At 42.6% G+C, this 17,861-nt stretch overlaps 1 protein-coding gene across 1 annotated transcript in view; it reads left to right on the forward strand.

The window, feature by feature from the left end:
• Window positions 1-13,158, forward strand: part of SLC44A3 (solute carrier family 44 member 3) — a 190,502-nt gene extending 177,344 nt beyond the window's left edge. The window contains exons 15-16 of the mRNA XM_082265861.1: window positions 3,956-4,192; window positions 13,019-13,158. Coding sequence (XP_082121987.1) covers window positions 3,956-4,192; window positions 13,019-13,123 — 342 coding nt within the window. The 3' untranslated portion in view covers window positions 13,124-13,158. The remainder of the gene's footprint in view (window positions 1-3,955; window positions 4,193-13,018) is intronic.
• The last annotated feature ends 4,703 nt before the right edge of the window (window positions 13,159-17,861 follow it).

A 17,861-nucleotide genomic window follows, 5' to 3' on the forward strand; every position in this document is an offset into this window, starting at 1 on the left:
ATTATTTTAGTTTCCTCCACATAAAATATTTCAGTTTGTTGTTCAACTGAGTTGTACAGTTTAGAGGTCACAATAAAGGTGGAAAAAGTTCTGAAATGATTTATCTTTGTCTAATTTATTTACATCAGAGAAACCTGACATTTAACAGGGGTATGTAGACTTTTTATATCCACTGTATTTTATACCCACACACTTTCTATCAAATAATCAGCTGCTGTAGCCCACACTTCTAAGTGCCTTGCATATATATCTCTACTACAGCGCTATATTTTCTCTGTTACTTGTAACCAAGATATACTATATATGTATAATTCACACGCCAAACTCAATAAAATTGTATCCCCCTGTTCCTCCATATCTAAAGTGCTCAGTACCTATATTTCAGTGCCCTCAGTACAACAAATATTGTATTTCTGTCAGAAAATAAACAATAAAGTGTCCAGTGTTATAGCAAAGTGCCACAATTTCAATAATAATGTTTCCAATGCAAAGCAGCGATCAATAAGTGCTTAATTTTACTCCAAGTGCTCAGTGAAGCGAAGACTTCGGAAGATGAAATGCGTAAAGGTGGAGCTAACAGGTGCTGACATCATCACGCATTTAACTGCTGAGCTCACACGGGATGAGAGTGGAGCCAGCACAGAGTAATAACAAGCATTTTATCTTCGTGCTGGGACACAGCACAGTTTATGTGATTTTATAAATATATAAGGATTTTGTGCTATGTGGACTATTTTACTTTTGTTGCCTGAGGCTGTGTAGTAAGTGTGGTGTAATATACTGAACAAGATTGGTGGAGGAGCTTAAAGGAACAGCATCACCTTTGAGAAAAGTACTTATTGACCCACTTGCTGAGAAAAGGGGGTCAAAGATTTCTGGTGAGTTCTCGCTGGTATGCAGGCGTTGGCACAGAGGAGGAAACACTGGTGGCACAGAGTGTAGTGTGGAACACTTTGAATGCAGAGTTAATAATGGGCGTCATTAGAATTGGAGACACTGAGCCCTTCGAGTAATGTGAAGCACTTATAATTGCTGCTTTGTACTAGACATTTTATTATTGAAATCGTGGCACTTTGCTACAGCATTGGACACTTTATTGTTGAAATTTAAGCACTAAACAATTTCTGTGAAGAAAATATTTGTTGTATATAGAGGCACTGAGCACTTTATATATGGAGGAAAAGGGGGTATGTAATTATTGGGTTTGGTTTGTGAACTAATTATTATATATCTGCATGTTACAAACCACAGAGAATACTGGTGTTAACAGTTTCAGGCAACAATTTCAGGAAATGTACCATGTATGTAAAGCTAAAATGTATTTTATTGTAGATAATATGTAGAAGGGTTCTAAGCTCTGTCAGGTTTTCATTGTCTTCTGTGTCCCTGGTGTGGAGATTCACCCTCTGTATTGGTCCTGATGCCCATTGTCTCTGGTACTGAAAGTGGTGGGAATTCCAAGTGATGAGAAAAAACAGGAGATAAAGGAAAATCTTAAAGTAAATGAATCTTTATTTTTTTTTTTAATTAATTTTTTTTAGTTTTCAAAGTTAAGGTACAAATGGAGCCTATTGGGCATACCCAGACTCGGTACATATACAGTGGGTACGGAAAGTATTCAGACCCCCTTAAATTTTTCACTCTTTGTTATATTGCAGCCACTTGCTAAAATCATTTAAGTTAATTCTTCTTCCTCATGAATGTACACACAGCTCCCCATATTGACGGGAAAACACAGAATTGTTGACATTGTTGCAGATTTATTAAAAAAGAAAAACTGAAATATCACATGGTCCTAAGTATTCAGACCCTTTGCTGTGACACTCATATATTTAACTCAGGTGCTTTCCATTTCTTCTGATCATCCTTGAGATGGTTCTACACCTTCATTTGAGTCCAGCTGTGTTTGATTATACTGATTGGACTTGATTAGGAAAGCCACACACCTGTCTATATAAGACCTTCCAGATCACAATGCATGTCAGAGCAAATGAGAATCATGAGGTCAAAGGAACTGCCTGAAGAGCTCAGAGACAGAATTGTGGCAAGGCACAGATCTGGCCAAGGTTACAAAAAGATTTCTGCTGCACTTAAGGTTCCTAAGAGCACAGTGGCCTCCATAATCCTCAAATGGAAGACGTTTGGGACGACCAGAACCCTTCCTAGAGCTGGCCGTCCGGCCAAACTGAGCTATCGGGGGAGAAGAGCCTTGGTGAGAGAGGTAAAGAAGAACCCAAAGATCACTGTGGCTGAGCTCCAGAGATGCAGTCAGGAGATGGGAGAAAGTTGTAGAAAGTCAACCATCACTGCAGCCCTCCACCAGTTGGGGCTTTATGGCAGAGTGGCCCGACGGAAGCCTCTCCTCAGTGTAAGACACATGAAAGCCCGCATGGAGTTTGCTAAAAAAAAACCTGAAGGACTCCAAGATGGTGAGAAATAAGATTCTCTGGTCTGATGAGACCAAAATAGAACTTTTTGGCCTTAATTCTAAGCGGTATGTGTGGAGAAAACCAGGCACTGCTCATCACCTGTCCAATACAGTCCCAACAGTGAAGCATGGTGGTGGCAGCATCATGCTGTGGGGGTGTTTTTCAGCTGCAGGGACAGGACGACTGGTTGCAATCGAGGGAAAGATGAATGCGGCCAAGTACAGGGATATCCTGGACAAAAACCTTCTCCAGAGTGCTCTGGACCTCAGACTGGGCCTAAGGTTTACCTTCCAACAAGACAATGACCCTAAGCACACAGCTAAAATAACGAAGGAGTGGCTTCACAACAACTCCGTGACTGTTCTTGAATGGCCCAGCCAGAGCCCTGACTTAAGCCCAATTGAGCATCTCTGGAGAGACCTAAAAATGGCTGTCCACCAACGTTTACCATCCAACCTGACAGAACTGGAGAGGATCTGCAAGGAGGAATGGCAGAGGATCCCCAAATCCAGGTGTGAAAGACTTGTTGCATCTTTCCCAAAAAGACTCCTGGCTGTATTAGATCAAAAGGGGGCTTCTACTAAATACTGAGCAAAGGGTCTGAATACTTAGGACCATGTGATATTTCAGTTTTTCTTTTTTAATAAATCTGCAACAATGTCAACAATTCTGTGTTTTTCTGTCAGTATGGGGTGCTATGTGTACATTCATGAGGAAGAAGAATGAACTTAAATGATTTTAGCAAATGGCTGCAATATAACAAAGAGTGAAAAATTTAAGGGAGTCTGAATACTTTCCGTACCCACTGTACATCACAACTAAAAAAAACAATACACCAAAACAGTGCCCTAACTGGCACTGGAATTAAAAAACGTGCACCAGTGACCTTCAGTGATGCTATATGATGGAGGGTATCAACTGCTCAGGGTATTATTGAGTGAAGCTAAAACAAGGTGGAATTCCCAACTCCCAACACTTGGAGTGCGGATTGGATATAGTCCTTAAACCATACTGACATATTGGTCGGGAACCTTTCAAGGCAATTGACTAGGGGGCTCAGGTTCAGTGAATGAATCTCTTTTAAGCGGGAATATCCCATCCCTTTGGAATGATCTCCTTGGACAGAAAGTGAAGCGAAATCTCATGAGCTAATTTCTGGTGGAAGGAATAGATTCATTCATCCACACACACACGTGAGATGGATAGCGAAATCCTCCCCACTGTGACATTGTGTTCTGACAGGGGATTCCCTCACTCAGAATACAGAATACACTGATCAGTGGCTGCCGCCGCCGATCGACAGAAATTTTTTCAACATTCCAATTCAACAGAAGTCAATCCTAACAGTCAACTTCTGTCGAACAGCAACGGCCATAAATGGATCAAAATACGGCTGGTCCATGCTGAACTGGTTGAATTAGGATCCATCTATGGCCTGCTTTAGCCTTACAGTTACGGTTTGTCTACCTAATGGCATATTTGTGAATTAAATGTAATGTGCTTAACTTTTTTTGGTTTTCCCCTAGGTCTTTGTTGTGTGTTTCACAGTATTTGGAGGACTAATGGCTTTTAATTACCATCGAGAACTGCATGTTTGGGCCATCCCGCTGCTCTTAGTTGCTTTCTTTGCTTATCTGGTTGCCCACAGTTTCTTATCCCTGTTTGAAAGTGTTGTACATAGTCTGCTCCTGTGTTACGCAATAGACATTGAGACCAATGATGGCTCATCTGAAAAACCCTACTTCATGGATCAGGAGTTGATGGTGAGTAAGAATTCATGTGTGCAACTCTTGGGTTCACTGATACTGAAAAGACACCTTCACTTTTGGTGGATTTGTCTTTCCCTGTTCGAGGGCAAAAAATGAATATTAGAAAATGTACCCAGTACACGGGCAGGGGGTCTAAAATGCAGATTAAGAGGGGACACCCCTGCTGGCCAGTTAAGATGGGGCCAGAGATTCTCCACAGTCTTCCCGAAACTGGAAAACAAACCACATGAAGAACAGATGATTAACAGATTTTACAATGCATCAGCAGAAACCTCTCCAACTGCATTACAAACTTTTTTTTGCCAAAGAGATGTTTCATTCCTAATTACAGCAAATTAGCAGAGGAGTAGTGAACCATGTTTTATTATAGCTGGGGGGATCTTGTTATGATTAAACTTGCTGACTGTAGCCAAATCCAGCCTACCTGTTCCTGGAATCAAAGCAAACTCGCAACAAAAAATGTGTCCTCCCCCATTGCAAGAGACAAGTGGCATTCGGCCAGAGCTAGAAATATGAACAGAATCATACGGTACAGCTGAAATTTTTAGGGGATTATTTGTGTTTAATAAAAACAATATAATACTGTATTATGAGGCACTTATATTTTGTATTTATGCAGGTGTAGCACTGTCCCCGTAGGACTTGCTGTGTGATGACTTCTTGGGTCTCCCTCTGATTACCTGCAGACAGTCACTAGGAGATTTTTCACACAATCATCCTTACTCCCGTTTGCTCGTTACTCAATAAACAGTCCAGGGTATTTGGTTTTGTATTTATTGTGGAACTTGGATGGGAGAAGGGAATAGTGGGATACTCCAACTGAACTATTCACAGTAAATAAGGACAACACTTACTTGGCCTCTCCAGATTACTTGTGGAAGCAGACACACTGCTTTTACCATACTGCCACTTGTATGGAAGATTTAAATCCTCTTGCTCTCTCTAGCAAGAGGCTTGATGCAATTACATAATCTTCAGGACACTCTCTAGCCTCCCCTTGACTGATACCCATCCACTGACTCTTCCACTGAAGGAATGGCCCTCACATGACAGGCCCCATGACACAAATCTGTACTGACTGTAGGCAGAATCAGATTATTTCCAGTGTCTCCCTTCCGGTCCGCTCTGCAGGACATCTGGGTTCAGCTACTATCTGACTTTCAGGCCCTCAGGTCGACTACCCGAGGCCGCATGGCAGCTTCTACAGAGGGACAGCCGCCCCTACCTCCGGGACTCCGCTCTCTAGCCAAAGACCCTGAGCAGATGTGCCCTTGGCATTGATACAGTCACCCAGAATGCACTGAGGCACTTTCCTCGCCAATTACCAGTGCTGTAACAATGCCTGTGCCCTCACTTGTCAGGTTTCCTCCCACTGCTCAATATGCCTCCCTATTGGACCAGTTTAAAACATTTCAGACAAACTGAGCTGCACCTGAGCACCATGAGCAGACCCTACCAATGGATCCTGCTCTCTGGTAGGCAGAGAGCAATCTAAATGTACCTGCCAATCTCTCTGGTAAGCAGAAAGACCCAAAAATGATACTCTCTTCTAGCACCTACCTAGGAGGGTGCTACATCGGCATCAGTGAGTTATTGTAGCAAAGTCCTTACGCCTAATGAGATTATCCAAATTATAAATAACCATATTATTAACTAGAATATGATGGAAGATCTAGGATTTCCTAGTTACACAAAAGCTTGTAAATATCCTAAACAAAAATTTAGAGTAATATTGGAAACTGCTGGTGTATTCAGGGGTATTTTTCTTGCTGTAGCTGTCAGGTGTGCTCAAAGCAGAGATTTTCAATGCTACAGATTTCAACTGCAACATCTACTGCTAGCGGAGAATGGTATTGTGGCAGAATAAAAAGTACAATAGTTCTCTATGGTAGTGTTTCCCAAGTGTGTATAATGTGCCCCTGATGGCGTATAGCCTAACTTCTTTCTCATCTATTGAGATACACAAAAATACATATATTGTCTAGTTATACTGCTACCTGCTGGAGGATTGGGCATTGAGAAGACAAAAAATAGTATGCAAAGCACCAGTAGATTTTGCTAGGCTCTTTTTTTTTTTTTTTACGTTCTTTTTTTGGATTCTTCTTCTACTGATTTTAGTCAAGATTCCTCATTACAGCCCTGACCAAAAGTTTTGAGAATGACACAAATATTAATGTTGACAAAGTCTGCTGCCTCAGTTTTTAATATAGATTTTAATATGGCAATTTGCATATACTCCAGAATGTTATGAAGAGTGATCAGATGAATTGCAATTAATTGCAAAGTCCTGCTGTGCCATGGAAATTAACCTAAACTGTTACTAAACCCAGGACCCTTTCTCCCACAGTACACAGAACATGGAAATGCAAATATTTTAGTAAATCTAAAACTGCTAAATACCTTTTCTCATCAGCAGTTAGAGCAGTCTTGTGACTTCTATCAGTGTCCAGCCAAGCACTGGTTAAAGCTTGTAGGAGGAGTTTCCTGACTGTCCTTTAAGACTGCAAGACCCCTGACCCTCTGCTTGGACAGTGCTGATTGGCCCTGTGCTCATCACATGCACTCTCCCAAGAAAAAAAAAGAAACTCTCTAGCAATACACACCAAACTGAGAATGTGCCCCAGTTAGGACTGGGGTAAAGTCATTTTCTCTGATGAATCCCCCTTCCAATCTTTTGGGGCATCCGGTAGAAACCTTGTCCAGAGAGGAAAAGGTGAGCACTACCATCAGTCCTGTGTCATTCCAACAGTAAATAATCCTGAGACCATTCGTGTGTGGGTTTGCTACTCAGCCAAGGGAGTGGGCTCACTCACAATTTTGCCTAAGAACACAGCCATGAGTAAAGAATGGTACAAAAACATCCTCTGAGAGCAACCTAAAGAACAGTTTGGTGATGAACAATGCCTTTTCCAGCATGATGGAGGCCCTTGCCATAAGGCAGAAGTGATAACTTAGTGGCTCAGGGTACAAAACATCGAAATTTTGGGTCCATGGCCAGGAAACTCCCCAGACCTTAATCCCATTGAGAACTTGTGGTCAATCCTCAAGAGATGTGTGAAACCCCCCCCCCCCCACAAATTCTGACAAACTTCAAGATTGATTATGCAAGAATGGGCTGCCATCAGTCGGGATGTGGCCCAGACGTTGATTGACGGCATGCCAAGGCAAATTGCAGAGGTCTTGAAGAAGGGTCAACACTGCAAATATTGACTCTCTGCAAAAACGTAATGTAATTGCCATAAAAGCCTTTGACACTTTTGAAATGCTTGCAATTATACTTCAGTATACCATAGTAACATCTGACAAAAAGATCTAAAAACACTGAAGCAGCAGACTTTATGAGAATTATTATTTGTGTAATTCTCACAACTTTTGGCCAGGGCTGTACATGTGCTGTGCTGAGCCTGTCTTTAAAGTGCCAGACCCAGACCCCGCTGGACTGGACATGTGGGGCTAAGTCTTTGTGTACTGGTAAAAGTTAGTGGCAGAACGCTTTCTAGGTCCAGAGCCATGGCATTGTCTCTGGGTTTGCCCTTTCTCTGTTGACTAGGCTAATTAGGCTAAATCACTGGCAGCTACCTCTTTTTTGTGCACTGCTGAACACCTTTTGAAATTTCATGTTACCATGCTCAGGGGTTAACTCTGAAGAACTGAGTGCTGACATCATCAGCTGGGTAGAGTGTTGGAATTCCAATCTCTGCTCTGTTTCTTCTGTCTCCCCTGGACGACTGACTCTTATCAGCTACCTGGATTTTTGAGTACTTGAGGCCTTGTCTTACACTTTGTGCCAAGTTTCATCACTGCCATGTGGTTGCAACAAGTCTGAACATAGAGAGGGGACAATCGGGCTGTTATGGGTGTTCCCAACCCATTTCCTTCAAACAAATTCAGGAGTATCTATCTACCTGGTATCCAATATATGTCTGTAATCTTAAATCTGTAATCCTCTTGACAAAGTTTCATTGGATGACTTCTCTTGCCCTCCTAATAGGTGAAAGTTCTGCTAAAATTCATATCCCTTTCTCCATGGCTGTTGACTGTTTTCTTGATCTAAGGGATCAGGCACTGTCTTAGACCTATAGCAGGACAGTTTATAAACAGGATCTTCTGAAGTATGTATATATGAGCTTTATCATCGGTTTTATCTGGTGGTTTCTATCTCACCAGTTTAGGGCTAAGATCTCACTTCCATTTCCCTTGTGGGGGGTCTCCCATGCACCTTACCCTTCAGTCACATTGACTTTGTGGGATCTAACCCAAGTTCTCTCGCTTTCTTATGAGTCAATTCACACCCATGGTGGTCTGTTGGGTTTTAGCACTTCCAGGGCTTTCCCTGGTAAATCTAACAAGATTTCTTGTCTGACCAGACAACCTTTTTTTGTCTCTTTGGTCCTATGAAATCAGCAGTGTAAAGGCTTTGGGCCTTCCCATGTAGACTAGCAGGTCTTTCTTACCTGAGCTTGTTTTGTCCTAGGTACCCTTCTGACCTGTTCCTTCCAGGGTTATCTACTTTTTTCACAACCACATCAGTAAGGTTTCTTTTTTCTTCCTTGCATGAGAATTTGTTGTTCTACCTGTTTTGGTGAGTTCTGGTTGGTCAGATTCTTGCTTGACCCAGGTCCGTTTTTAGTTCCATGTGGCATAACTCTCCCTCTGGTGGTGACCTTCCTTTTTTGTTCTTGAGCATCAAGTAGATCTCATCAGGTGTCCGATTTGGGCGTTAGTCCTTCAGGCGGCTATGGGCTGCAAGCAGTCCACAGTTCTGCTCAGTTGGGCCTATTAGGCAATGTTGCTCTGTTACCCACCCCTCAGTTGGGCTGCTTTTGAACATCACAGCAGTATCTAAATTATTTTTTTTTTCCCTAAATGGACAAGGAAGAAAGTAGGTATTTTGTACTTGCAAAAAAATAATCTTTTTAAAGCTCATTCTGAGACATAGGTCCTATGTCTGTTGTGTTTATGTTCATGCTCTTGGTACTACGTGTTACAAACTGAGGTATTCCAATTGGAAGGATGATTATCCTTGGGCTGCTCTTATCCAATTTTGTGACATAGATAAAAAGGAAATAATTTTTGTGTAATTTTGCCACTTTTCTTAGATACACCCATTCTAAAGTGACATAGATAAAAAGGAAATAATTTTTGTGTGATTTTGCCACTTTCTTAGACACACCCATTCTAAAGTGACTTTTCCTTAGAGTAAGTGCGTAAATATTTAAACATTCTGTGGCGAGATATGTACCTACAATGAACTTGGTCTGTCTTCCACAGTCTAAAGCACACGTGTCGAAAATTGGCAGGGAATTTTCGGCCAACGTCCAATCTGCCAATTTTCGGCTTGTTAGTATGATGCTTCCGAAAAAAATCTGGTGTGCAGACTATAAAATTTTTGTTGGCCGTCAACACAACGGCCAATTTTCGTGCAGTCAGTACAGATTTCGACAGGGAAAAATCTGATGAGCAAGTCTGGGCATGCTCAGTGAAGAAAAAACACAAAGAAAACAAACCAACACATGACATCACTTCTGAAGTAGAATTTTGTTGGCCGAGAAAATTTGTGTGCAGTCTAGGCACATTCCAACCAACAAAACACAACTTGGACAAAAGTCGGACGATCGGACGGCCGATAATCGTTGCGTGTATACGAGGCATAAAGCTGGCCATACAATGATTGACATTCAAGGGGGGAGCAGCCGAATTTCGATCAGTGTGTGAGCTCCCCCTCATCAGAAGTTTTTTGTTTAGCCTTTGTTCACACTGGTGCAATTTGTCAGTTCCAAATCACATGACAAGTTGCACCTCGTTGCCACTAATAGAATTGCAGTGACTTTGAAAAAGGTTCCTGCACTACTTTTTTCAGATTTCATTGTAACTTGCATAGACTTCTCTTAAACTATGTTGCAAGCCGCAATGAAATCACAGGTGCAAATTGCACTGATCTGCGACTTTGAAATTGCGCAGAAGTAGCGTGATTTCAAAGCCGCACTGGTGTAAACCAGGGCTTCTATTGGAAAAACCACTGATCAATACAATGGGGATGTTACATCTTGTTCAATGGAGGCTTCACCTCCCTATTATTGTAAGACACAGGCTGGATGGGCGCCCACACCATGTGATTGCAAAAAATATAAAGATTTGATTTCAAATATATTTTTTTATGACAATTTAAAACAGTTTATTGATATTAATTATTTATTCTTACCCTGTATTCCAAAGGCTGTTTTTTGAACATGTGACCAACAGCAGAGGACTAAAAGCTCCTCCTGCCACTGTTTCCCTACAGGCTGGGAAAGAACTGTGTCATGTGACAGCTGTATATCGATTAACCACTTCAATACAGGGCAGTTACACCCCTTTCCTGCCCAGGCCAGTTTTCAGCTTTTAGCACTGTTGCATTTTGAATGACAATTGCGTGGTCATGCAACACCAAATTTATGTCATTTGTTTCCCAGAAATAGAGCTTTCTTTTAGTGGTATTTGATTACAACAAGGTTTTTTTTTTTTTTTTTTGGTACACGAATAAAAAATGACCGAAAAGTTTGAAAAAAAAAAAGGTTTCTCTGTCGCTCATTGACAGACGCAGTCCTCTTTGATTAATATCAGTAGGGTTATACTGCCCCCTACAGGAGTAGGACACTAGGCAGGAAAAACATTCTGGCCACACCTTAGGGGCAGTCCCAGAGGGTATATCCTCTCTCTCCCTGCTACAGGATGTCAGTTATGTCTTTCAGAAGCCTCTGGCTACTCATTCCTTGGTGCGGAATTTCATCCAGGGGGTGCGGCACCTGGCTCCGCCGGTGCGCGCGCCCTTGCCGCCCTGGGATCTTAATTTGGTGTTGTCGGTTCTTCAGAAACCTCCCTTTGAAAATATTAGGGAGATTCCCTTGCTTACTTTATCCCAGAAGGTGGCCTTTTTGGTGGCTATCACTTCTGCACGCAGGGTGTCAGAACTGGCCGCATTGTCCTGTCGTTCCCCATATCTGGTGGTTCATAGGGAGAAGGTGGTTCTTCGTCCGAATCCATCTTTCCTTCCTAAGGTGGTTTCAGATTTTCATCTAAATGAGGATATTGTGCTACCTTCCCTGTGTCCTAAGCCCAGTAATCCTCGGGAGTTTGCGTTACACTCCTTGGATGTGGTTCAGGCGATCAGGGTGTACTTGACTACTACGGAATCTTTCCGTAAGACGGATTCACTTTTTGTGATCACGAATGGCCCTAGAAAGGGGTTGCCTGCGTCTGCCGCGACTATCTCTAGATGGATCAGACAGACAGTGGTACAGGCTTATTCTATTAAGGGTCGGGTTCCTCCGTTCCCTGTTAAGGCGCACTCCACTCGGGCGCTTAGTGCTTCCTGGGCCTTCCGCCACCAGGCGTCAGTGGTTCAGGTTTGCAAGGCGGCTACCTGGTCGTCGGTTCATACCTTTACAAAATTTTATAAAGTTGATGTGCTGGCATCGGCGGATGCCTCTTTTGGCCGCAAGGTTCTGCAGGCCGCTGTTTGAGGGGACCGTTGGTCTACCTCGAGGGTTTTTTTCTGTTGGGTTTTCAGTTGAGTCTCATCCCTTTGTTCGATGAGCCTTTAAGACTTCTGGTTGGCACCGATTGGGCCTTCTGGATTGGATTTTGATTTCCGTTATCCCACCCCTCATTTGTGGCACTGCTTTGGGACGTCCCTACTGATATTAATCAAAGAGGACTGCGTCTGTCAATGAGCGACAGAGAAAATTGGATTTTTGACTTACCGTAAAATCCTTTTCTCTTAAGCTCATTGACAGACGCAGTACCCGCCCCTCTATTTTGGAGTTGGGTTGGGTTAAATTCTCTGACACTGCTTTGTGACATAACTGACATCCTGTAGCAGGGAGAGAGAGGATATACCCTCTGGGACTGCCCCTAAGGTCTGGCCAGAACGTTTTTCCTGCCTAGTGTCCTACTCCTGTAGGGGGCAGTATAACCCTACTGATATTAATCAAAGAGGACTGCGTCTGTCAATGAGCTTAAGAGAAAAGGATTTTACGGTAAGTCAAAAATCCAATTTTTTTTGTTTATGTTATAAAATTTTGTAAATAGATACGTTTTTTCCTGCACTGACAGGCACTGATGAGGAGATACTGATGGGGTGGCACTAATATGCAGCACTGATGGGCACTGATATGTGGTACTGATATGCAGCATTGGTGGGCACTGATAGGCAGCACTGATGGGCAATAATGGGAACTGGTTGGGCGGCACTGATAGATTGCAATGATGGGCACTGGTGGTCAGCACTGATAGATGGCAATGGTGGGCAGCACTGATAGGGAGGGCACCACTGGAAGGCTCCCTGAGCCCTGATTGCCATCCCTGGTGGTCATGGTGGGCACCCCTGGTGGCTCTAGTGGCACCCCCCCCCCCCCAGGGTCTACACTGGTAATCAATTCTCTGATTACCAGCACAGACGTCCCCCCACCTCCTCTACTCGTGCCTGTCAGCCACAAACTGAGGAAAGCCGGTCAACGGCTCTTCCTATTTACTATGTGACCAGCTGTGACTGGACACAGCTGGTCACATTATAAAGAGCCTATGTCACCGATCGCTGCTTGGGCGTGCAGAGCGCATTATCCTGCACGATGTCATATGATAGCATGGGATAATGTAAACTATACAGTGTGTTGTTTAGTATTACTTTAACGTGTGATGGTAACCCTAGCCCCAATCAAATACATTTTAATATGCCTTTACATAAGCCTGCTTTGCGTTTATGCCCATTCAAATTTGTGTTGGATTTATTGAACTGCACTTTTAAAATATATCTTGTGGTTTAAAACATTGTTTTCACAGACATTAATACACCAAAGTAGCAGTGACCCAGAGGCAATAAAGAACAGGCCACTGCAGAACGGAGAGGATGGAACCGAGCTGCGACCAATAGCAAGAGCGGACTGAGTACCTGACATGTTCTCTTTAAAAACAGTAAGCTAAAGAAAGGTACCTTTCCGGTACATTACCTAAAACAACAGCTTCTGCTTCTGGCAAATGGGAGAGGCCTAGCCACAAAATTCTTCCGTGGATCCTTGAACTCGAAGGACCGTGTCCAGTGTCATTTCATCCTGAATTATACAGTGCCTTTTACACTCTACACCAAACTATAGGGAGTGCTGTTTGTTAAATTGTAATATACACTAAACAAAAGCTTTTTGTACTTGCCATCTTTATATTGCTGTTCATTATTTTCTTTAAGATACTCATATTTTTAAATATTACTATAGAGAACTATTTGAAATGTGTGCAGAGCCTGTGTTTTATGTGCTTTTCACATTATGTAACACAATGAAAATCATTCTATTTTTATATTTCATAAAAGATGTATGATATAAATGTTCGACCAGTATATTTTTTTTTTTGTGTCTTTGTATTGTGTCAAGGAGCATATCCTACAAGGGTGTGCTGGGAGACCACAGGTACACTTTACATAAAATTGTGTGATTGCCAATCTCTGTGCTAAGAATTGCCCTTCTGTTGGTACAGGGTATGTGACTGCTAGAGAACATCATTTTTGCTGAAATTAAGGATTGATTGAGAAGAGTGCCAATCTATGGAGAATTAAGTATTTATTCAATCAATGTAATGTGTATAGCCATGCTTACTGTGAAACAAAAGGAAAGTCAGTTCACAAAAAAAATTCCAATTCTGTGCAACTTGTCAGAAACCTCTGCAGCTTACATTAAAAGTGGTTGCAAACCTCAGACATGAAATCTAACAAAGCACATATTTCTATAGTGTTTACTTGCCTCTTTTCAAAGCACAAACGGCAAACCACATTGAACAAAGCTTGTCGCGCGAAAAAAAAGACGCTGCTGATTCTTTTTTTGGGCAACAAGCCCTAGGCGCTGTGGCTTGCCGGGATTGCAGCTCGTTTTATCTCGGCAGACTCGCACCACATTTTTAGGTGTCATTCCAACTAATGGCAGCTGAAATGTGCGTTGTGCGATTTGTCATTTTAGCAGAGCATTTTAAAATTGCAGGTAGAATCATGGCGATTCTGCCTGCGATTTAACCACTTGCCGACTGCCTAACGCCGATCTACGTCGGCAGTCAGCCCCTCACAGGCAAAGTGACGTAGGGCTACGTCACTAGCTTGTGAGGGTCTAGGGAGCGAGCGCGCGCCCCCGGAGGCGCGCTCCCGCTCCCGCGTGGTCACGGACCCCCCCGCGCGTGTGACCGGCGGACCCGATGTCCGCCGGTCACTCGGCGATCGGCGGGGGAGAGGGAGAATGTCAGGCAGCCTGTGTAAACAAGCTGCCTGTCATTCTCCTTGCTGTTAGGATACTGATCACTCGGATCTAGTATGTAGATCCGTTGATCAGTGTCCATACAGCTCAAGCCCCAGCCAATCACAGTAGAAAGCACGCCCCTAGGGATACACACAGCCCCTCCCTCCCAAATAAAGTTAACCCCTTCACTACCAGTGTATTTTTACAGTAACAGTGCATATATATATAGCACTGATTACTGTAGAAATGTCACTGGTAACCCCAAAAGTGTCAAAAATGTCAGTCAAGGGTCCGATCTGTCCGCCCCAATGTCGCAGTACCGCAAAAAAAATCGCAGATCGCCGCCATTACACGTTAAAAAAAAAAAACAACAAAAATGACAGAAATCTTTCCCTTTGTTAGTAAACGCGATAACTTTTGCGCAAACCAATCAAAATACGCTTTTTGCGATTTTTTTTTACCAAACATAGGTAGCATAAAACAAATTGGCCGAAAAAGTAAAAAAATTTTGATTTTTAAATTTTTTTTGGGGGGAATTTCATATAAAAAAATGTGAAAAATATTGCTATTTTTGCAAAATTGACGCTCTTTTTTTGTTTATAGCGCGAAAAGAAAGCTCTGTTTGTGGGGAAAAAAGGACGCCAAATTCGTTTAGGTACAGCGTCGCACGACCGCGCAATTGTCCGTTAAAGTCACGCAGTGCCGAATCGCAAAATACCCCCTGGTCGGAATGGGGGTAAAATCTTCCGGGGCTTAAGTGGTTAAAATGCCCAGGTGTGAATGCAAACACATACAAGCAAATCCTGGCGCTGAAAAACAATTCATCAGAGATCCCAAAAACTGTAATATCAAACTGTGTGGGATGGACGGATTTTAGTCAAAATGCCGGTAAGTCATGTCAGGGTTGCAGCTGACCCATGCCCAGATCCAGCTGAGAAACATGTGACACAACAAATTGATGGGTATAATAGCGCTCCCAAAACTAATGACAGGTAGGCACTTGGAATCACAATTGAAAAGAGAATAGTCACAGTGAAAAATGTCACATTTATTAAAATTGGTAAAAACGGTAAAAAACACTGTTTCAGCAGTAAAAAGCTGGGAATTTGGACAGTTGATCCCACCCTATCCCTGGGTCCACTCTTCCACTCTACAGGTATTGTCTCACTGCTGGATGCACCCTGCTGAAACAGTGCTTTTTACCGTTTTTACCAATTTTAATAAATGTGACATTTTTCACTGTGACTATTCTCTTTTCAATTGTGATTCCAAGTGCCTACCTGTCATTCGTTTTGGGAGCGCTATTATACCCATCAATTTGTTGTGTCAGATGTGAATGCAGCCTAAGCATCATTTCTCTCTGCTTCTTTGTTCGTGTTATCTGCATTAGTCACTTCTCACAAGTTTTCCTGACACCATAAGGCGATGGGGATCTCCAGCACACAGCTTGTGATTGACAGCCTCAGCTCTGACCCTGTATGCTGTGTGAAGAATGGAGGTGGGGGGGGGGGTCATTTCCCTCCAATCAGCTTTCAGAGCTCTTGTATGGCTGCAGATATACAGGTACAACTTGTGCAGTAGGATTTGTTTAACCACTTTAGCTCCACTTTGTTCAACCAAGAATTTATAAATGATTCTGGCTACATTTGTTTTTTTAATCTTAACCACTTGCCAAACGTCCACTGTAGTATTACTGCAACAGAGCGGCTCCGCAGTACTATGTGATTTCGTGCACAAGGTCTCAGCGGCATGCGTGCACCGCCAAAACCGCACTTCTGCTGTGTTTAGACACAGTGGGAGGCGGGCTGCGGGAGGAACAGCAGCGATTGCCACCGGCCTCCCGCGATCATCAGATAAACTGACAGAAGTCCCGCCTGCTTATGTAAACAACATAAGTTACTTTAACGAAAAATTGCGCAGTCGTGCAATGCCGTACCCAAATACAATTCATGTCCTTTTTCCCCACAAATAGAGCTTTCTTTTGGTGGTATTTGATCACCTCTGCGGTTTTTAGATTTTGCGCTATAATTAAAAAAAGAGCAACAATTTTGAAAAAAACGCCATATTTTTTACTTTCTGCTATAAAACATTCCCAATAAAAAAAATTTAAAAATCAAATTTTTTTTATCAGTTTAGGTCAATTTGTATTCTGCTACATATTTTTGGTTAAAAAAATTCCAAAAAGCATGTTAATTGGTTTGCGCAAAAGTTATAGCGTTTACAAACTACGCGATAGATTTTTGGAATTTTTATTTATTTTTTTTGTTTTTATTAGTAATGGCGGCAATCAGCGTTTTTTAGTGGGACATTGTGGCGGACAGATCGGGCCCCTGACATTTTTGACACTTTTTGGGGACCAGTGACGTTAATACAGTAATCAGTGCTAAATAATATGCACTGTTACTATATAAATGACACTGGTAGGGGAAGGGTTAACACTGGGGGTGATCAAAGGGGTTAATGTGTGCCTAAATATGCTTGCTGACTGTGTAGGGGGAATGGTTCTGTGACAGGCACAGAGAGATCGGGGTTTCAGCTTAGCTGAAACATAATCTCTCCCTGCCTGTGTGACAGAAGACCCCCCTGCTTTGTTTACATTAGCAGGCGGGTCTTCTGTCAGTTTATCTGACGATCGCGGGAGGCCAGCGGAAATCGCCGCCGTTCCTCCCACGGCCCGCCTCCCGCTGTGTCTAAACACAGACCTTGTGCATGAAATCACATAGTACTACGTGATTTTGCGCAGCCGAGCCGCCCTGCCACAGTAATACTACAGTGGAGGGTCGGCAAGAGGTTAAGATTGAAAAAACAAATGTAGCCAGAATAATTTATAGTTTCTTGGTTGAACAGCAGCGAAAGGGAATACCCTACAGGGGGTGGGCTTGGGAATGCACAGCCTGTACATTCAGAGTTCCCAGAGCACCAGGTTACTGGTAATAAGGGGATTTTAGCAGTAGGGGGTGTCCTGCACAGTAGTAGTGCCTGGATGAAAATCAGACATCTTCAGCCGTTAGACAGTGTCTCCTTTATGACTACGCAAGGCTTCGTTTTTTTTTTCTAGCTAGAAGCATACCTGATTATTTTATGAAGGCTATAGTTACTATGGATTTCTCTGAGGAACTTTCTCTTTGGATAAACAAATTCATCCAGGGTTTCGTACATTTTCCATTTGTAAAAGCTTGCCAAGCTTCCTGATGGACACATACCATCTGAGCACGTTAGCTAAACCTGATACAGACTTATTTTTTATATAAACCTGCTGTATTTACGTAAGAAATTCCTTACATGCCAGGAATGTATTGATTTAGGTAAAAGGATGTGGCCTAAGCCTCAAAATCTCCATAGCATTAGGCACTGCAGTGGCCGCTGAATGCAGTACAAATCTATGCAGGAGCTCAGAAGACTTGTAATGT

Source organism: Pelophylax lessonae, assembly GCF_965119305.1.
Source record: "Pelophylax lessonae genome assembly, chromosome: 8".
NCBI lineage: Eukaryota > Metazoa > Chordata > Amphibia > Anura > Ranidae > Pelophylax > Pelophylax lessonae.